Raw genomic sequence first — 20,830 nt, forward strand, 5'->3', positions numbered from 1 at the left:
CTCCAAGTTTGACGATGATTGTAATGAGGAACCGGCTTCTGTGGTGACTGTGCTGGGCGATCGTCTAAGGGATGGTGGATCCAGGGTAGCCGTGCTTCCGAATGTCGATTGTCCGGGAAGCGGCTGATTTGACGGATTTCCCTGCTTCCTTATCAAGACCATACAGTTCGCGAGACTTCTCTCGACCTGAGCAAGACGCATCTCAAGTCCTTTGACGTACTCCCACGGCACCGATGCAGCATCCCTGGGCTTTCGCTCCTGGAACCGAACACATTCTGACCCTGCTCTCTTGCATTCACCGCACTTGGGAAGGGCATGGTCGCACTTCTTCTTCCGATGTCGACAGCGTATACAGGCGATCGATGGTATGTCGCTTGGGCTTGATGTTCGCGTCATCTGACGAGCCTTCGGTGTATTGGTTTGGTCGGATCCTGGGCGGCTGCTTCTTTGTGGGTCGACTGGAGGTCCCCCGTACGCACTCTTCACGTTAATCTTTGAGAAAGTTGACGACACCGTTGAAAAGCCGCCTTGGTTCTTCTCTTTGATATCTGTAGGAGCAGGAAGCGTGATGACATGGCGAAGGAGTAAGTCTGGGAGCAGAGAATAAGGCAACAGAGGCATGCATGGGTGGTCAGGGGTGATAGCCGTAGACGATGCGTTTCGTTAGAGACTTTAGGGTACAGAACTGTCGGTGGAGTCTTGTAAGGTAAGATGGAGGGCGAAGGCCACCCCCCCTGGACAGGGCTGCCACGCTGGTCCGATCTCCTAGGCGCACACGGCCACTTAGGAGCTCTACCCCCCCGCACGATTCCAAGGCTGTTCCCCGCCACTGGAGTACAGCAACACGAACTATACCATGCGATTCAAATCCGGCCATAGTAGTTCTTATGGAAGGACGAGTCCTAAATTTGACGTACATCGAGTCATTGACTGCCCTTCACACAAGCCTAGCCGCTAGTCCAACCAACCACTACCACATTGACGGATCAGCTACTCTCCCTACGCAGAAAGGCGTAGGCACAGTTTTGCCCCAAGATTAGATGCCGGTCTTTCTCGTTGCCATAATACTGGCTCCTCTGAATTCGGTTCTCTGAATTCGGCCTATCTTCCAGTGGAACCCAAGTCCGCAAAAAGGTTATGGTTGCTAGCAACGGCAATCATCAACCTCAAGATCAAGTTTCTGTAGACTTTCCTTCCAAACCCCTGGGTAAATCACTCTCGGCGGACACTTCAAGGAGTCCGGTGGATTGTTGTTCGTAGCAAAGTCTCAGGGATCGAAGGTATAGAAGCCTTCAGCAGTGATTTACCGTCTGCCGTTCTGCATTTACAGCGGATGAAAGTCGGTGTGATTTTGCGCACCGCATCGCGCTGCATACCAACCTTCTGACTGGCTGCGGATGGATGATACCCGTTACATCCGCGCGAGCCTTTACATGACGCGACGAGCCATGTTTATCGACAACATCGATCATGATGGGCCTTGGGCGGGCCTCTACGTAACTCCCGGTCCTCCGTAATATCGTACAAGGTCGCGTTGTTGCTGAAAGTTTACGTCAGGTTGGTATTCCCGTTGCTACAACCCCTAATTTGGTAATTTGGGACATCTTGAACTACGTCGCTGCATCCAAAGTTGGTATCAGTTGCATATTCTTTGACAGCTTCGTGGTGGGTTGCTTGTTGAACTCTGCCAGCTGGTTGGGCAGCAAGTTGACTAGGCAATCTGGATAAACTTTCGCAAGGGCACCTATCTCCTTCGAATCCGTTCTCGTGAAGACACAGATGGGTTTTCCCCGGGCACACAGCAGCTTTCTATCCTTGGTGTACTCTGTCCGCTTTGTCCCCCGATATCCGTCCACAGATGCCGCCATTCGGGGCCGAACCAAAGAGTGGAGCCCGGTTTTCGGTGACAGACCCATAAATTGCCATCATTGGGAGATTCTGTCGGACTGAAAGTCCGCCGCAGGAACGCCCCTTTGCCAGCCCCGGGATGATCGGCCCCCTTGGCGTGACAGGAATCAAGTGAGACAAGCCTTCTTGCAGGACCTTTTGCCTAGGCAAGTTCTTGCCGTCTCCAAAGGCCCCGCCGTCAGATGGAGACATCTCCAACCACTTGGCTCCAAGCCAAACGCTTAGACCGCGTTGGTCAGCAATTTGTGAACTACAATACTGAGTAAGGCCGTAAAGCTGCCAGGGGTCCCTGAGAAACTTTACGTGACGTTACGTCGACAGCTGTAAAGAAGAACATGAGTCGGGTCCACTAAGAGGGCGGATAAATATTTAGGGGGAGCGGCTGCCTTATTCATACGCTGGCTTCACTCATGCGCACCTAACGATACTCGCGGATGGTCCGCGACTCTAACTCAATCGGGGTACTATAACCTACCGGTGGGATAGGAATATATTTTGATATGCAATTGGCCCATGATGGCGGGGTTCACTTTTGCGCCCTACGTACTGCTGACTGTTCATGCCTGTGAAAGCCTGAAGGTTCCTGTCTGCTATTCATTGAGGTGCTCTGTGGCGCCGCGCGGTGCACCTAAAGGAACCTTACATTACTATTGGAATGTCAAGGACACTGAGTTCGCTACTACTGCGAGGTATCCTCGTTTTCGTGATACGGAGAGAGCCCATGCGGGCTCAATTGCAGAATTACCTTCTCATCTGGAATGAACCAGTCAGATGAAGTGTAAAACAGAGTCAAATCTTTCCGCCGCTCCATTCAACCGCCTGTCTTCATTTACGAAGTCATCGATGCGTAGAGCATCGTTCTGCTGCAAGAAGCCTCAGACACTGACCATTCAACGCTGTACGTGTAAGCGCTTAGCCGGCCCGTCGCAGTAAAGTCGCCTCTGTTCATTTTACAGTTCTCATGGGCGAAAACCCACGGCAAGCTACGCACAGACTGGGAATTTGCTTTTATTCGCAACATCAGGCGAGTTCCATCGGCGGGCGCCGTCGCTGCAGGCTAATGTCTCACCGCGCGCATCGCGCGCATTCCATCAGGGTGCACAATAGGTTTGATGGGGTGAAATTTCAAATCAGACCTTGTTCCACAGATTCAGGGGAGCCGGCTGGAGCCGTAATTGCTGGTCGCCTGCTTCCGATCGTCTGCCAGATGTTAACAAGGATGACGACCATATCTTAAGGGACGGTAACCCTGTTAGACGAACTTCAATTGAGAGTCTAAAGCTCTTAGGCTGCGCTGCTCATGGTTGACAGCCACGAGGTTTTACGGAGAGATTCTGCCTTTCCTGCCTGGGGCAAATTCCCCCATTTACTGTCCATCTCGGACTTATTGGGTACGGACCTTCAATTGCAATACCGAGCAAAAACGATCAAAGGCGTATCTTCTTTGTTTCTTCCATGTCAGACGCTCTCAATGATTGATCGAAGTAGCCTGATGGACTACTCGACTCGAGCCAGCATGCTGGTCTCTCATTCGGAGTTGGCCACGATTGATCGTCGACCAGGAAGACGGTACTGCGGTGAGTTGAATCGCTCGGGAACGGACAGTCTGGGTGTTACGATAGATTTGGAGCGACATCTTGAACAAGAATTATTGCGGATGAAAGATCTTAACGAACAATGAGTTTGCGATCCGAGTTTGCAATCCGAGTTTGCAAATTGATGCCCTCATCAAACGTATGTGCAGCCAAGATGGTCCGTGGCACACAAGGCTCGGATTCACGGCGCATGAGACTTCCTATTCGAGAAATAAAACCGACAAACTCGCACGTGATCACCTGTATGGCGGCCAGCAAGACCATGAAGCTTTTTTTTCAATTCTTACACCTTGCTGAATCTTTCGGAAGACGATACGGATATCAATCAGATAGGCATCTTTCCGTATTTTTCGGGTAAGTACCCGGCTCGGGATTACTAAGATAATGACTCAAGTCAGTTAGTGCATCGGACGTTGTCTCCGAAGGCCGGACTAGGAGCACCATCATTGCACAGCACAAAATCGCGTGGGTCCGATCACGGCCCTCCGAAGACCCCTGTAGTTTCTCGGTTTTCGGACCGTAGTTGCGCAGGTGGTGCTCCATTCATGTTCTTCAGTGACAGTAGCGACTGATGAGACTCGCCGTCCAAGAAATGCTTCATGTTATCAATCTTGACCCACCGAGTCGATAGGAATTGAGCCATTATCACCTTGCCTTCTTGTTGGATGGCAAGACTAATGATAACGGATTACATCCCGAGATCGCAATCCTATGCGTAGTAGAGGGTTTGTACATAAGATGCGTGTGAACAAGAAGGCATCTATTCCAGGCCATATGCCAACTTCAAGAAGCCCATTTCAACCCACAATATTCGGCTGCATTTACGACGAATAATACGTAAAAACTATCCAATCATCATGCAGAAGATCAACCCCGTCGGCTGGGTAGGTACAAGACGCTCCCTCACCAGGATACATTGCTGAAACGACGACTAGTATGGCCTCGGCTCTATGGGCCTACCCATGGCCCTCAACCTGCATAAGAAGCTGCAACAACATGGGTCCAGCCTGACGTTTTCGAACCGAACTTTATCCAAGGGGGATGCGTTGGTCGACGCAGGGGCCGTCGCAAAGAGCTCCATAGTGGAGGTTGCCCAAACATGCGATGACATCTTCACCATGGTAAGTCTTTGTCTGAAGTGGAGTTTTACCCTAAGTCTGACCAACTGTTCAGGTCTCTGCCGACGCAGTCCTTCAAGCTTTGGTAAAGGAGCTCGTTAGCAGTGGCATCAGCTTGAAGGGCAAGACTTTGGTGGACTGCTCCACAATTCACCCTGACACCGCAGCAGCAGTGTCAGAGACGCTGCAAGAAGCTGGCGCTGTCTTTATCGCCGCCCCGGTCTTCGGTGCTAGTCCGGTTGCTCAAGCTGGACGATTGATCTTTGCCATGGCTGGCCCGCAAGCTACGATACAACGTCTGGAGCCTCTGGTCCTGGACGTCATGGGTAGAAAGGTGATCAACATGGGCGAGGATGTTACCAAGTCTCCCATGCTCAAAGTTACTGGGTAGGTGCCGAGCGCCCCTCCTATCCGTTCTCGTATGATTCGTATTGCACATCTCTGACACTTCTGGTAGAAATGTGCTGCTAGTTGTCTTCTTGGAAGCTATTGCAGAGACTCAAGTTCTTGCCGAGCACAACGGCATCGGTACGAATGCGATGGAGGAGCTCATCTTCGAAAACTTTGGACCTGTTTTGGGAAGTTATTCGCGCCGCATGACCAGCGGCTCGTGGGCACCAAAGGAGGGCTGGGCTGGTTTCGCGGTTTCAAACACCATCAAGGACGCAAAGCACGCGCTGCGGGTGGCTGGTGACCTCGGGGTGAGAATGCCGGCTCTCGATATCGCAACCAACAACATGCTGAGTGCCAGGGCATATGGGGGTGAGAATCTGGACGGCGCTGCCCTTTACGGAACCTTGCGGTCTCAGGCTGGGCTGCCGTTTTGGTCAGAGAACAGTCGGCAAGAGTGATTTCCTGAACATTGGATGGATTTGAACGCTACATAGAGATAGACTTTTCGTAGACATTAGACAGATACCCTACGGCAAATGAAGGAACCGATTTTGATATGGATAATGCAGGACCGAAGACCAATGTTCACCGTGGGGAATGGCGACCTGAGGTCGCCGACCTCCGGGCCGGTTTCCGTACAAGTATGTCAGCATACGTCCGACCTACTGTTTGTCGCATTCCACGTCGCCTTATTGGGTAGGATCTGCCGAGACGCAAAGGTTACGAGATGATGTTACGAGAAATTTGGCGAAAGATTTGACGAAGTGAAGAAGTATTAAAGTAAGGGGAATCGTTGCGAGTATCCTCGGCCGTAACTCCTAGTTGGTCGAGTATGCACAATGACCATGTCAAACTTCGTGACCACCAATGCGACTCAGCCCTAGATATGTGTCAAGACTGAATGCAGCGTATGATTTGCGTGTTCTAATGCCGCTTCGCTGGCCTCAAAGTACGAGCTCAGGGAACCTCGGTCGTCGGTCACGTCGTTCGCGGATAGAACCTGGTCTAGTTCTATCGACGACGGTTATTACGGATCAGATTCCGTCTGCACCGGAGTCAAACGGGAAAACCTTGCGCTGCCCAAGCTTAGCTTAGACTTCATCTGAAGCATCTGAAACAGTGTCACTGTCGGGAACATGGCAAGTGTCATCACGGGCCAATCCACTCGAAGACTATCACCTAAAACAGGATGCGCCACGTTGTGATTTGATCTAGCTTTCTGAATCAACAGGAGCTTTTCTGCCGTGTCGGTGTCTACTAGTCAACCTCAGAGCTCTATCGAAAATTTGCTGACGTTTAGTGTAGAAGTGGGATGATTTTGCTTTTGAGTTGAGGCTAACTCCAACTTAGAATTGCGATGACTTACATATCAGAGGCTGAGTCTTGGATTATTTCCCTGTTCGTCCGCCTCGTGCTCCGTACGTAAGGGCTTGACTATTCAGAAAAGCTTAACTCATAGGGCTCACTCATGTCTAGATTTCAACATCACCACGAGCCGGAGGAGAGTGCCCAATCAATTTTTCTCTACCCAATAAGGTTCATTGCGTCTATTCATTAAGGAGCCCGAGGGAAAAGCGGCCGAAGTTTACCGACGCCTGCCCGGTGTGCCGGCCGCGAAGCCCCACTCGTCTGCCGATCTGCGGGTCTGATCCGGCGCGGGCTTTCGGGGGTTCAGGGTCGATGACAGCGCAACACTTTAAACACATTCTGGCGCAGAAACCTTCGATCGCTGGGCACATAATGAGTTTGGGGCTGAAGTACCAGTGTTTTCGTCATTGTCAGACTTGATGTCGACACCAGATACCAGCTAAGTCCAAATCACCTCCGCGCAGAAGGTTGCCAAGGTGCAATACCAAGAATACCAAGAGACCGCTAAGGACTAAATCATATCTTGTCGCCGCGGTTTTCCTGTCGAGTCAATCACGTCTTTTCCTTGGTATATCGCATCATTTTTGGGACTCAACAGCTCAAAACGCGTTTTGCCCTCAATGTTCCTACCTGAATTTTCGACAGCAATTGAGTGATTTGCGACAAGCAAGCATCAAGCACTGCCACGGCCAAGGGTCTAGCGACTGCGAAGTTGATGATGTGATCAACCAAACGCTGACTTTCAGCGCATCCGATGAGCAATCTCAACATTGGCAGTGGTTGAATGGCTTCATTTTGGCCCAATCGAAGGGTCTTGGCTGCTTCACCCCTGGGGCTTTGTGGCTAAGGCTGCCTCTTTATCTGTGGAAGAAGATGACCACCCTCCGCGAAGCTCTTGAGCGGAGGCTGGGCATGCATAGAACCCATTTACTTGAGTGATTTTGCGCTAGAAGGATTTTTTGGGAGATAATGTTCGCAATGGAAGGCTTAAAACCGTACAGGTCCTCGGCTGACCGTTGTCGTCTCGTGCTTCTTTGCTTTCTAGACGATGCTTTGGAACCTCCGCGCCAATATGTCAGAGAAGAAGGAGATAGAGAGCTCGTCGACTCCTCCGTCGGAGCTTGACTGCAACGTCGACAGGAACGATGTCTCAAAAGTCGAGCAGACAGACGAAGAGATCGAACGGGAAAGGAATCGGATACTTCGCGAGCAAGAGGAACTTCGGAAGCAAGATGCACCCATCATTCCAATCATGTCGTTTTTCAAGAAGAAAAGCGGCTATGACGAGAACGCGATAGCAACTCAACCTTCTGTTTACGATCATCCCTCCACCGCCAAATTCTTCCAACCGCACCCGCGATATGAAAATCTACACCGCTTCGACCCTACCTTCCGCTGGACATGGGGCGAAGAGCTCCGTCTCATCAACAAGCTCGACTGGAAAATCACTTTTTTCGCATGCCTTGGTCAGTTCTTCGATGCATAGTGCCGCCCCAGTTGCATCTACTTACTCCCCTATAGCATTCTTCGCCCTCGACCTGCCCCGCGGAAACTTGAGTCAAGCGAATTCGGCATCATTTCTCGAGAGTCTGGGGATGGACACCAACGACTACAACTTAGGCAATACAGTCTTCCAGATCTCGTTTTTATGCGCTGAGCTTCCCTCGCAGATGGTTAGCAAGAAACTCGGTCCCGATAGATGGATCCCATTCATCATGTGTTCCTGGAGTCTCGTATCCGGCTGCCAGTTTTGGCTCAGCGGGAGAACTTCGTTCCTTGTCTGTCGCGCGCTACTCGGCATTCTTCAAGGAGGCTTCATCCCGGACATGGTTCTCTATCTCACATACTTCTTCAAGTCAACAGAGCTACCCTTCCGACTCGCCATGTTCTGGACAGTCCGCCGCATCACCGACATTGTCGCACCTCTCCTTGCCCTCGGCGTCCTGCGAATGGATGGCCTCAGTGGTTATGAGGGCTGGCGGTGGCTGTTCATAATCGAAGGCATCTTGACCATGTCGATCAGCATTTGGGCATGGTTTATGATGGCCCCGTCTCCAACCCAAACACGAGCACCTTGGCGCCCCAATGGTTGGTTCAACGAGCATGAAGAGAGGGTGCTGGTCAACCGCATTCTGCGCGATGATCCATCCAAGGGCGACATGCACAACCGTCAAGCCATTACTCCGAAGTTGCTTCTTCAGTCTTTGGCTGACTGGGAGCTCTGGCCCATCTACATTTTCGGTCTCATATGGGAGATCCCTTCTGGTCCTCCCGACCAGTACCTCACCTTGACTCTCAGAAATCTGGGCTTCAACACGAACGACACCAACCTTTTGAGCATACCTCCTCAGTTCCTCGGCGCAATCTTCATGATGATCATGACGTATCTGTCTGAGATTTGGGACTCCAGAGCCTTGTTTGGTGCCTTCACCCAGCTCTGGTACTTGCCCAACCTGATAGCCATGGCGGTACTCCCATCGAACAGCAGTCCCTGGGTGCAATATGCTGTCGTAACAGTGCTCCTGTCTTACCCTTCGCGTAAGTCACTCGACTTAAGACAGCCTTAGAAACATCTGACCCGGATTCTAGCTCATGCAATGCACGTTTCTTGGGCATCTCGTAATTCCCATTCAGTTCGCACTAGAGCTGTGTCGGCTGCGTTGTATAAGTAAGTCGGCCTTTGTTTGGCACCGAGCAGAAAGGAGTCTGATTGTTTCGCAGTATGATGGTACAGCTTGCTCGTGTAATCTACTCGAATATTTACCGTGAAGATGATAGACCGGAATGTGAGCTTACATGAGTACCCACTCCGTGAACTTATTTCAGCTAATGTCGAGTCTCAGACCGCAGAGGGAATCGCGTGCTCATTGGCATCTGCTGCGGGAACATATGCATCTATCTTCTAGCGAAAGTATTCTACATGTGTTGTAACAGAAAGAGGGAAACAGAATGGAACGCTATGACAGAAGAGGTTAGTTGACCGGTAGTCTCTGAGCTGCTCTGATTAATAGCTAACAACTCTATTAGGAGCGAAATACCTACCTGGCCACGACCAAAGACCAAGGAAGTAGTAGGAAAGATGTTCGCTTTAAGCACTAAGCTTTAACTGCGTTCGAGCCATGAAATACGTACACGTAAGGACAGGGCGGTTTTCTCACAAAATACAAATCCTTTCCTTCCCGCCCCCTTCTGGCTTTTTTCAGAACACAACAGATTGGTGTCTCATGGGATGCCATATCGATTTCTACTCAATGTATTGTTAGGAAAGAGGGCAGGAGACGGCTATCTGGACATGTAATACCCACATTCACGCCTGGCTGTGAGATACCTTGGCCCTTGCAAGTCCGAATGAAAGATGTTCCATCATCTTGCGGCATCCTACAAGGCAGCTGCAGAATAAGTGCACGTTTATTCATGCAGATGCGCATGTGACATCTCTGGTAGCTCAAAAGGGCTTGCACTTCAAAAATACTCCGGCAGACCATTTCGCTCTGTAACAAGTTGGGACGAGGTCCTTCTTTGCCAAGAAAATCTCTTCGAAGATGAGACAGGTATTGCATTGACCACAGGAAACTGGTATTCTCGCCTGGCTATTGCGGGACGATTGCCGGTCTCAAAGGGTGGCTGGCGGTTGCGTGGCCAGAAGAAAGTATTTTTGAGAATCGTGTTCGAAGATTCTTCGAGGGGAATGAACCCCTCGAGCACAATAAGCATCAGGTAAGACTTTACATCATGTAAAGTAATGAGTTATCTGTTCGAAGCGAGTGCTTAAGGCATTTCTTAGATGTTTCTTTCACATTTAACCTGGATTTATTGCACGGAGGGTATTTAAAGACCGCAAGCTCAGCCACAGCCTTTTTGAATTGTTCATGTTTCCTGATCTCTAATGATTCTTTGACCCAATGCCTCTCCAGCTGCTCGAGCTGCAACATCTTTCACTCAACGTCAGTCATCCCGACGCGAGGTAGACCTCTAGTGATCCAGTCCAAGGCTCCCGGGCAAATTTCGTCAGTAACGGCCTGGTCAACGGATAGTGATGTGACAATATCTGGCGCTGGTAAAGGGGGAATGAATTTGATCGAGGCTTGGGCCATCCGTCGAGCTGCCCCATTTTGCATAACTGACATCGGGTGATGACATTCACGTTGTGCAGAAAGCCGGGGCCTCGGATACTGCGGGTCGTCTGACCAGACAGCACCAATATGGAGCTCAATGCCAGGGTTAGTTTCTCCGTCCATCCGAACAAGGGAATGAAGAAGCAAGCGTAGGTAGTCATCAAAATAATAGGTGTTCATCAAAGCCAGACGTACATCCAGCAGACCACATTCTCCACAACGGCTTCGTTCCAGCGGAGCATAAAGCACGATCTTCTTGATTTCTCCCAGATGATTCTGCGTGAATCGGTGGAAATTTTCAGCCCCAGGTATTGGAACGGACGGCCGAATATTCAACGTCTGCCAGGGCAATGCTTCAAAGAAGCCTTGCCATTCCTTGGAAACAAGCGTCTAGCTTGCCATCGGATGCTTGTGATCGTCTGAGGTCGTTGTCTCCAACTCCTCGAAAATCATGAGGCGTAGCTCTGGCGGAAGATGGGTCCAGCGACTGGTCTTGGTTTGAAAACGAAACATCATGACGCTAGGTGAGCGGGGGTTCTGTGAAATCTAAAGCGAGATTTCAGTTTTTCGTGTATGGAAGTGCACTGGATTTCCTTGGGGTCGGTCTGCTTATATGCTTTATCTTGCATTTGAGGTCGTCAAGGTTTCTCACATATCATGCGGACCTGTGTGGAAGACCTCTCTGCTTTTGTCGTGATCGTTTACAAATTCCATTCTGGGATGGGAAATGATCCTCAAGGTGTTCATAAAGGTTACAGATCTCGTGTGATTAATTATACCTTGGGAACAATGAAAAATCGAGCAAGGTCGTCCAATACGCCAATTTCGGTTGCGAAAATTTCTTTCCCCGCTTCCTTCTTACGGCGACTGTTTATACAAGAAGGCAATCATATTGATGAACAAGATCAATCTTCACTGGGAGTCTACCGTGGCCCGTTCCCTCATAGACCACACATCCCTCAGGTCATCTATAATTCTCTGTATCTCTCCATAACCCATGCGGTCACGCATTTGATATAATACCAGCTTCACTAGGTCAATGTCCTCCTGGGAGGTGACAGAGTAGCCTAAAATAAGCATAGGCCACGCACCCAAATAGCAACGTGTCCAGGTTTCGTATGCTTCTGGGCGACGCAAGATAGATAGAGCACGAACAACCTGCCATCGAGTTGTTTGTAGAAAAGGTGAGGTGGTGCCACCGGTAATTCCTAAAAGCCCTGCCCTCCTCGTCGATTGTGTTGAGATAGAGTACTCTGTGATGTAATCAAGGAGAAGAGACGCAGCCAAAACGAAGAGCGTAATTGCGTCCCTCTGAAACCCTTCGGCTGGAGTTGTGAACGGAACACTGCCGTTTTCTGCTGTATTCGAAGTCACGAATTCTTCCCATGGCTTGATTTCCTGTAGCAGCCGTGTCACCGTTTCCGCACTGGGATGTTCAGGAGAATTTAGCAAGTCAATGATGACTGTTATGAGACGGTATAGACGTAGTGGAAGCCCGAGGACAAGACTGGAATCCGAGAATAGCGTGTTGATGAGCTTTTTATCCAAGAAGCTTTCTGACTGAGCCATGAATTGCGGATCGATGTGAAAATTTGGAGCGAACGGCTTTCTTGCAGCTAGAAGAAAGGCTTGATACAGGACGCTCTCTGTTGCTAGTCTGTGGAGCGTGCTGGACATGGACAAAGGCGAGCTTTTGTCTTCGTAACGTAACTTCAGTAGACTCATAGCACCATCGACGTGTTTCCTGGCGTCAAGAGATGTATCTGCGCCCCAGAACTGCAGGTTGTGAAAGTCAGCGTTGGGGTTGTCGTCTGGGACGGACGGAGATTGGCTCACATTATAGAGGTAAAGATATACCACCGTCGTCAGAAGTGTGTCGCTTGGGCTTTCGTGAGAAGAGCCTAGATCTAGGAGCGAACGGTTGACTGACTCGATGGCCCGCAAATAGTACCTCAACGCGGTACTGTGATATCGGCAGTTCTTGGTGAGCATGTATTTATTGGAGGCGGAATTGGCCAAAACAGCATATTTAACGCTGTCGCAACTCATCATCATCCCCATGACCTGGGTCCCGTAGTCCTCCAGGTCAGCTTCGGTGACTGTGGGCAACAACAAAGCAGTGACCAGCACGTTGAGATAGTGATGTGACAAATCATGCTCAATCTCCGGCAATTCTCTCGGTTCAAAGGATATGAGAGAAAGCTCATCACACGATGAAGGCGTTGGTGATGGTGGTGATGAGCCTTGTGACGCATGCTTCTCAGATGCTGTCAGTCGTTTGCCGCGAAAACGCCTGTCGTGGAGCTGATCGGAGGACGGCCACGCGCAATCGCGGCCTGAAGCAGCGCAGTTTCGGCAACAGGGTCTCTCTTCCCCGCATTTCACCTTTCGCTGTCTGCCTACAGGGGTTTCAGTGATACTCGGAGACGAAGGAACAGGTCATTTACAGGTGGTACAGCCGGTTTTTGTCCTCAGTCTTGCCCTCGGCATCGTGGTAGAGAAACCGATCGCTATCGCTGTCGCTGTCGCTGATTGAGTCGATTGGAGACTTGGTTAGGCTACGTTCCGACTTCTTCAGTGGACATTAGAGAGACCAGTGGGATAAGAAAAACAAATCGCAGGTGGCCATTTCTTATCAAAAGCATCGACAAACCCCGCACTCATTATCTTTGTGGAGCGCCTAATCACACAGATGGGTTAGGCTGCATCCCACAACAACCCAGATCCCTGAAAGTCCGGGGAAGCTGCCGAACGTGCCAGGTTTCGGCAATTCGAGTTATTGTCCAAGTAAAAAGAAGAACAGGTTGCAGAACTGCTAAATTACTCGTGTATCTTGAAAATGATGTCTCATTGACTACGACATCATCGAAAAAGGCGACTGCTCGACCATATGCCCGAAATTCCAGATGAAAAGCATGCTATGCATCGCGACGAACAGAGTCACTGACTTACTCTTACTGTTGAATAATCCTGGACACCATCTCAGAGGCAGCGATCGTATCTTCGTCTCGGAAGTGTTTGCCCGCGAGTTGCAACGCAATGGGAGCGTCCTTGAAATCTTCTGGAGTATCTTTGATTGGGGAATTTTCTGTTAGACAAGGCCTAAGGAGGGTAAAAGCCGATTGACTCACATTTCTTGTACTCTCGCTCGTCCTCGGCAGAGCGAGGGTTGTAATCCTCCTCCACAACATCGATGGCTGGATCAACGTGGATTCCCGTCGGAAATATCACACTTGGCTGATCTAGAATATTCCAGATCGTAGTGTAATGCCAGTATTGCGCCTCGCCCAATCTTGCAGGAGGGCCCACGTACGCTGGACACAAGATGAAGTCAACTCCGCGATCCTTCATGCTTTTGTGATAGCTGCGACCAGGTCAGTCTACATCGCTCAGACTGTCATGGGCATATGTATGGAATGGATAACTCACGCGTCCCTAAAGTTGTCTCGTCGAACATTCAGTTCCCAGTTCTCTCTGATAGAAAGTGGTTCAGGCTTTGAGTACGCGAATGCCCATTCTGTCAAGAATGCAACAGGTTCACCGCCCTTCTTCAAGAGTTCTCTTTGAGTTGCAGCTGCATCAGGGAAATAGAGGGTCTGAATGATGTCGGCTCCCTCCTTGTGGTTGTATGGCTCATAGTCAACAACCTTGATTCCGGCATCTTTGAGCTTCGCGACCGCATGCTTCAGGGCCCGTGTAACAGGCGGGTGAGGGTGAGCCATCCTATCCCAGAATGGCATATGTCAGTATCCAAAGTTAATAGGTTGTAGAACGGAGACACTTACCCATCATCCCAAATGACACCTATGGTGAAGTCTCCAGTTTTGTACGGCTCGCGTCGTTTCCAGGGCAAAGGTACAAGCTGGGTCTCTTCCTCCCAAGGCTCCTGATCGATGATGACCTTCTGGAACAGGTCGAGGTCTGCAATACTGTTGGCTAATGGAGACAGTACACAGCGAATGCTCTCTTGTCCGAGCCCAGGTATGCAGACCCCCTTGTACGGGTTGCGCATCGCAGTCGTACGAATACCGTAAGAACCGCAAAAGGCAGCCGGTACCCTTACAGAACCACCGATATCTGTGCCAATGCCCATCACTGCACAACGAAGGCCTAGCGATGCACCTTCTCCTCCGCTAGACCCGCCACTTGTCAAATTTCGGTTGTAGGGGTTCACCGTTGTTCCGTAAATGGGATTGCTGCAGTCAAGATGCTATTGAAAGCGCCAATTAGCATTCGTGTCGACCACTAGTATTCCAAGAGAACCCGGGCACTTACCATGACGCTCTGAGGCTCGTTCGTCCGAACATGAAACACCGCGCCGGCAGCCTTTGCCAGACGAATGACTAGAGCATCTTCATCGGCCACGTTGTCGGCCCATGCGACATAGCCAGAGTGGACTCTACGGCCTTTCAGGCTCATGTGCTCCTTGGCGGATATCGGTACACCGTGCAAAGGCCCAACGAGGTTCCCGGTTTTCTTGAAGTGCGCATCCAGCTCCTCGGCAGCAGCCAGTGCATCTTCAACCATGAACTCGGTAGCAAAGTTCACAAGTTGATGCGCAATGTGACCTCTTTTCAAGAAAGCCGTGACAGTCTCGACCGCAGTGAGCTTGCCTTCGGCCATCTGACTCGTCAGCTCGGCCGCGGTGCTCGCCGTGATCTGCAGCTCGCGCGGCGTCAACTGTCCGCAAGACTCAATAAAGTTAGATACATTGAGCTGGCTGGCGGGTGGTAGCCGGTCTGGAGGAAGAAGCCATTCGGGTTTCAGTGACTTCTGCAGGATTTGCCGACAGGCCTCGGCCTTCATCTCCCATTGTGCTGGAGACATTGTGTCGTGACTGATAAGGAGGGTTTGGCCGCGACGGGTGAAAACAGTATGAATGGACTGCGTGCTTCAATTATCCTAGTGGTCTTTGCGCGACAGATATAATTGAACTGAGCTGCTAGAGCTCCCCCAGCAACAATGAGTCCGGATACGACCCCGCTGGCGAACACTATCAGTGCCGCGTTCCTGTTCCGTGATTATCAAATGACATGCTTCCGTCATCCAATCAATCACTGATGATATGCCGAGATGACGAAAAACTTCAACACTGATGCAAGGATTGCATGGTGATCACATGGGATGTACGACAAACAAGAAGCATTCTCAACACCCCGCGTCGGCTGTATTCTCCCCCTCCCCAGGTGATCATGGTTTATGGCAAGAAACCCCCGACCCATCGCAATTATCAGTGATTGGATACAGGCGGTCCATTATCAATGATTAGCCTGCAGCTGCACTCGCAATTATGTGTGATTGGTCAATCATACCTCCAAGCTCCCCATTTTAGATTATGCCCGAAGGTTAATGTTGCATTTCAGTATCCACCAACTGCCAAACCCCTGAGCACATACCATCATGGCAGAGACCCTTATCCAGACGCCTGGGACTCATGTCAAGACTGGCTGAGCCCCGTTCTCTCCATGTCACCGAGACGCTATCGTTCGCAATTGGAAAACATTGGCCAGATGGCGCTCGTCACTTATCATGATCAGATGCATCCTTCTTGTATCTCGCCATCTGACTATCTCGTGGACAGAGGCTGATTGACGTCCGCTGCTAAGTTTCAACCCGTTCATCTGCACTGGTTGATAAAGCGTCTGTGCCTCCACATCGTGCATGACAACTCAGCTGCAAACCAGCGAGTCCTTTCCATCGTCTTTCCTCTCTGAGTATACGAACTGTCTCGTCCGATCATTCGACCTTCCTTTCTTTCGGATTCGAACACTGTCACTGAGCCAGGCCTACTGTCGGCAATATTGTAGCCGTCATGGGTTCCCCCAATGAGCCGTCGGCGCCGCCGTCGGGCTTTGTTCCCGGCACCGTTCATCTCGTTGATCTCGAGGGAACAATGGCATCTCGTCATGCCGCTGTGGGTGCTCAGGATGTTGTGTTGATTCCGACGCCTTCGAACGATCCCGATGACCCTCTCAACTGGTCGCCTCGAAGGAAGACGCTGCTTCTGAGCTGCCTCAGTGTGTAAGTGCTCGGTTCGGTATCAACTTTAGACCCCCGCTGATGCATGGTGTTCCAACCGGTAGATATTGCCTTTCCATCGGCATCGCGTCGGCGGCTATCTATTCGATCCTTGTGCCCATCTCCGCCGCAACCAACCTAACCCTGGGCGATCTCAATGCCGGCACTGGATACATGTTCCTGACATTAGGATGGGGTTGTTTGGTCTGGCAACCACTGGCTCAAAAATACGGCAAGCGACCAGTCTATCTGCTAAGCTTGCTAGCAACCTTGGTAAGCCATCCCATCTCCAAAGCTGATGAATTGGGAAGCTAAAGTCTTGCCACCGCAGTTGATCATGGTGTGGGCTCCTTACGCAACGACAGGTAGCCAATGGACAGCCAACAAAGTTCTTGAAGGCTTTTTTGGAGCACCAATAGAGTCCCTTTGCGAGATATCGATCGCGGATGTGGTATGTTACTAGAAGTTCCAACTGCCTCTTTCGGGGATCCAACTTAGTACTAACAAGTACGTGTAGTGGTTTACACACGAGAGAGGTACTTACATGGGCTTTTACGCGCTCTTTCTTTTCGGCAGCAACTTCCTCGCCCCTGTCATTGCCGGGTTCATCAATGATGGTCAAGGATGGGAATGGGTCTTGGTACGTCGTCGAATCACATCTTGGTGCTGTGTTTGGTTGTTCGATGTTAACATCTAAATGCCTAGCACTGGTGCGCTATCTTCTGTGGTATTGGCTTTCTTATTTGCTTCTTCTTTATGGAAGAGACCAATTATCAGCGCGTGACGGTGCTGAATGCCGAGATCTTTGCTGGTGACGGAACGGAGTCGTCAGCTGAAAAGGGAGCCAAGACTCAATCCGATACCGACAATGTTGCCCCAATCCAGCCAGATGCCGATGAAACTTCAAAGACACCGTCTCCAAAGACATTCATGGACAAGATCAAGATGTTCCGAAAGCAGGATATGAATCTCCAGTTGTCACTTAAGACTATGGCCATTCGTCCCTTTCTCTTCTTCTCTTTTCCGGTTATCGTATTCTCCGGATTCATGTACGGAGCTATACTGTGTTACTTCAACGTCCTTAACGGCACTGCGTCTCTCATCCTGTCAAGCCCACCCTACAACTTCCGAGCCAGCATTGTGGGGCTTTCGTATATCTCTTGCCTCATTGGAGTTGCAATTGGGTAAGTTCGATAAGGTTGCCTTGGGCTCGCAGACAGACACTGACTCGAATTGCAGAACGTTGTATTCCGGCCATCTTGGCGATGCGTTCATCCTTTGGAAAGCCCGACATAACAAGGGTGTCATGGAGCCTGAGTTCCGCCTGTGGCTCTTCTGCGCACTGATGGTGGTCATCCCCGGCTCCCTGCTTCTGTGGGGAGTTGGTGCGGCCCACAAGGTGCACTGGTTCGGCTTGGTGTTCGCAATGGGGGCCTTGAGCGGAGGTGTGACCGCTGGGAGTCAACTTGCCATCACATACTGCATCGACAGTTACAAGGAACTCGGCGCCGATGCAATCGTTACAGTCATTCTTATCAGGAACACCATGAGCTTCGCGGTGTCGTACGGGTACGTAACTAATAAGCTCGGTATCGCCTTGGCGACCTGAACTCGTCATCTACATGGCATGCGCTAATCGTCAGGTAGTATCACGCCATGGGTCACGAATATGGGTTGGCAGAATGCGTTTCTGGTTGCAGCGTTTGCTGCACTAGCTCAGATTTCACTTTTCTTCTTGATGATCAAGAAGGGTCGGGGGTTCCGCCAGAAGAGCGTTGCCAGTTATTGGAGATATCGAGAGCACGAATGAAACTTGTCGTCACCAAGACCTGTGCCATGGGCCACTAGTGCCGGGCCAAGGATGATATAGAGTTTTGCTTTTAGTAGTGCGGTAGTATCTAATGTGGATAATTGGAAAGTCGGCGAGACATTACGCTAGATTTGCCCCTGGATGGAAAGCCCAAGGGGCATGAATTGATACTCCTTGATCAACTAGTCTCACAACGTGAGCTTCCATTACGGCTTTTATTGGCAGACAAAGAGTTTCCAACCACAAAGTCATTTGGAGTACAGAGTACGCAGAAGTCACGATGTGGGCTAGAAATGCTTTGCAAGTGACAAAGGATGTATAATCCTATTATGCTGTGGTATCGAGGACCAGAAATAGTGAGGTTTAGAAAAATCAACGCTCCAAGACAAATCATTACACACTCTATATGCAAGGAAATCAAGAATGGATACGATAAACAGGCAGTGAGTGTGACAAGAGAATCCTTCCGGAGAAAGCAATACCCTTCCCCGCGAGCGTTGATGGCAGCATCTTCTAAGTGCAGTCTCCATGTCCTACACAGTCAGACCTGCACACTAGTCCCTCTCATTGACAGACATCTCCCACGCTCTAGCACCCTTCCTCGATCGGGTTCGTCCAAGGCGGAATCTCTCGGTTCGTGAAGTGCAGTCCTAAGAAAGGCCTCGTAGTCAGTCTCCTGACCGTTTTCGTCTCGTATAAAATATGCGCTTTTTTCGCTCGAAAATTCACAAAACCAGATACAGGAGCCAACGAACACCTGGGCTCAGACCAAGCCAAGCTTCGCCCGGGCGACGTCTTCCCTGTTCCAGTCCCGGGACAAAGGAACGTCGTCTCTCACAGATTCGTTGTTGTTGCTGCTGCCGCCTTCGGCATCGAGCGGGGACAGCTCCATTTGGACGGCCTTGGGCATATCGGCGGACATACCGAGCCAGCCACCGGCGATCATGGCAACAGTAGTGCACAGCTCGGTGCCAAAGAGAAGGATGAGCTTGGTGGCGAAAGAACCCATGACTGGGTCGAGGCTGGAAACTCGGTTGAAGGCGTAGGTGGTCGTGTAAGTCAGGTGAACCAGATGGAAGGGCATGCCAACAACGGCGGCGCGAAGCATGAGCATTGCAGGCCGGCAGTTCGGGGAGTTGGCCGCGCGAATGCGCTTGAAGGTGGGCCACATCCAAACGCAGACTCCGATCAGAACACCGAGTTCAAGACAGTTGCCGATCTTGTTCAGCATCGCGTTCATGACTCCCTTCTTTGGGTCCGGTGATCCTCCGTAGGTCGCGATGGCGATACCGCCAGTGTTCACAAGATGGGTAACGCCCAAGATGATCTTCTCAGTCCAGCGCTTCGGAGGGGCAGGTAGAATGATGTTGCTAATTTTCTTGTCAATTCAAACTCTCCCATTAATCTTAAAATCATCTTACGCCTCATAGACAATGCCAATCAGTGTCAGCGTCAAGCAAGCAATGCTGGCGGCGTTGGTCATGATGTTGACCTGGTTCGGTAGCAAAGGCTCGTGTCGTTTCACGATTTGCCAGATGTCGGCGATGAATCTCGCAGCAAAATGCGACAGGAAGATCGGCCAGCAGACCATGCCCTTCTTGCCGTGCTTCCAAGTGATCCATACTGCTGGCGGAAACATAATGGCGTAAAGGGCCAGTTCTGCGATGGCCAGGTTGACGACATTACTCGACACCGGGGGGAAGTTTGCGGTCGAATGGTCAGACATTTTGATATTTGTTGGATCGTTCGGCTTCGAATGAGTCGGACTGTGGTAGCTGTCGCCGTCGAGAATATCGAATTGGTCCGGGGTATGCAAACAGATGAAGCACTCTGGGGTATCCTGCTTGATAAGGTTGAGGACGCTAAAGCTTGCCAAGAGCTGACGAGATGGTGATGAGGTCGAACTGAATTCTGACCAGCGGTAGCTAATGACTATTAAAGAAATAGCAAGACTTCAGATCGAGTCATTCTCCATGACGACGTTTGAGTCTAAAACAAGTTCAGACTGTACAACAACAGAAGATCACTGACGCGATAACAAAATCTTCGTGTCTGGAATACTACACAGCCTGGAAATGGGACTCTGGACAATCTGGTGCTCCCCACCCGCGAGAGCGAGAGCGAGACCGACTCGCGCGCGACCCCATGGTAATTCAACGTCCTTGCGTCGCTATGTGCGATGCACGGGTAGCGCCGAGTGGAGCATCCGGGCTTTGACACGGCAGAAGATCCAATCAACACCCGCCGGTAGGTCCCATCCGGGCCGTCGTGCCAGGGCTGCCCCGGCTCGACTACTTAGGATCTGCCATCCGGTGAGAGATTGTGATTGCAACGAGGCGTTTCACGCAGCTTTTGGTGAAGCCAGCCACATCTGTCAGTTCCTGCAAGGACGGTTCGGTAGTTAATCGCACTAGAAAAGTCCACCCTGTCCAGTCTGCCTTGCCCGTGCCTTGCGATGATCTGCCCTACGGTGGGCTAGCGGAGAATTTTATCTGGAGCCAAGCC

At 50.7% G+C, this 20,830-nt stretch overlaps 5 protein-coding genes across 5 annotated transcripts; 3 read left to right on the plus strand and 2 right to left on the minus strand.

The window, feature by feature from the left end:
* Positions 1–4,360: 4,360 nt before the first annotated feature.
* Positions 4,361–5,472, plus strand: CGGC5_v009244 (Glyoxylate/succinic semialdehyde reductase 2; the record flags this gene model as incomplete). The annotated part of the gene is made up of 4 exons (XM_032034713.1): positions 4,361–4,387; positions 4,439–4,624; positions 4,677–5,008; positions 5,079–5,472. 4 exons carry the CDS (start codon positions 4,361–4,363, stop codon positions 5,470–5,472), a joined length of 939 nt encoding a protein of 312 aa, XP_031886058.1.
* Positions 5,473–7,454: 1,982 nt separating this feature from the next.
* On the plus strand, positions 7,455–9,481 carry CGGC5_v009245 (putative transporter; the record flags this gene model as incomplete). The annotated part of the gene is made up of 6 exons (XM_032034714.2): positions 7,455–7,848; positions 7,904–8,920; positions 8,972–9,050; positions 9,104–9,168; positions 9,226–9,353; positions 9,410–9,481. The coding sequence occupies 6 exons, from the start codon at positions 7,455–7,457 to the stop codon at positions 9,479–9,481; spliced, it is 1,755 nt and encodes a 584-aa protein (XP_031886056.2).
* Positions 9,482–11,409: 1,928 nt separating this feature from the next.
* CGGC5_v009246 (putative amidase) lies at positions 11,410–15,324 on the minus strand (the record flags this gene model as incomplete). The annotated part of the gene is made up of 10 exons (XM_066152145.1): positions 11,410–12,273; positions 12,334–12,376; positions 12,428–12,833; positions 12,883–12,896; positions 12,945–13,055; positions 13,456–13,567; positions 13,629–13,861; positions 13,927–14,220; positions 14,283–14,707; positions 14,773–15,324. The coding sequence occupies 10 exons, from the start codon at positions 15,322–15,324 to the stop codon at positions 11,410–11,412; spliced, it is 3,054 nt and encodes a 1,017-aa protein (XP_066008462.1).
* Positions 15,325–16,309: 985 nt separating this feature from the next.
* Positions 16,310–18,325, plus strand: CGGC5_v009247 (putative MFS-type transporter; the record flags this gene model as incomplete). Its single annotated transcript, XM_032034716.1, has 7 exons — positions 16,310–16,518; positions 16,581–16,788; positions 16,847–16,966; positions 17,033–17,155; positions 17,221–17,699; positions 17,755–18,084; positions 18,163–18,325. The coding sequence occupies 7 exons, from the start codon at positions 16,310–16,312 to the stop codon at positions 18,323–18,325; spliced, it is 1,632 nt and encodes a 543-aa protein (XP_031886061.1).
* Positions 18,326–18,879: 554 nt separating this feature from the next.
* CGGC5_v009248 (uncharacterized protein) lies at positions 18,880–20,051 on the minus strand (the record flags this gene model as incomplete). The annotated part of the gene is made up of 3 exons (XM_032034717.1): positions 18,880–18,975; positions 19,164–19,695; positions 19,747–20,051. 3 exons carry the CDS (start codon positions 20,049–20,051, stop codon positions 18,880–18,882), a joined length of 933 nt encoding a protein of 310 aa, XP_031886062.1.
* Positions 20,052–20,830: the final 779 nt, after the last annotated feature.

The sequence above is a fragment of the Colletotrichum fructicola genome, assembly GCF_000319635.2.
Source record: "Colletotrichum fructicola Nara gc5 chromosome Unknown KSG_Nara_v1_contig05, whole genome shotgun sequence".
Taxonomy (NCBI): domain Eukaryota; kingdom Fungi; phylum Ascomycota; class Sordariomycetes; order Glomerellales; family Glomerellaceae; genus Colletotrichum; species Colletotrichum fructicola.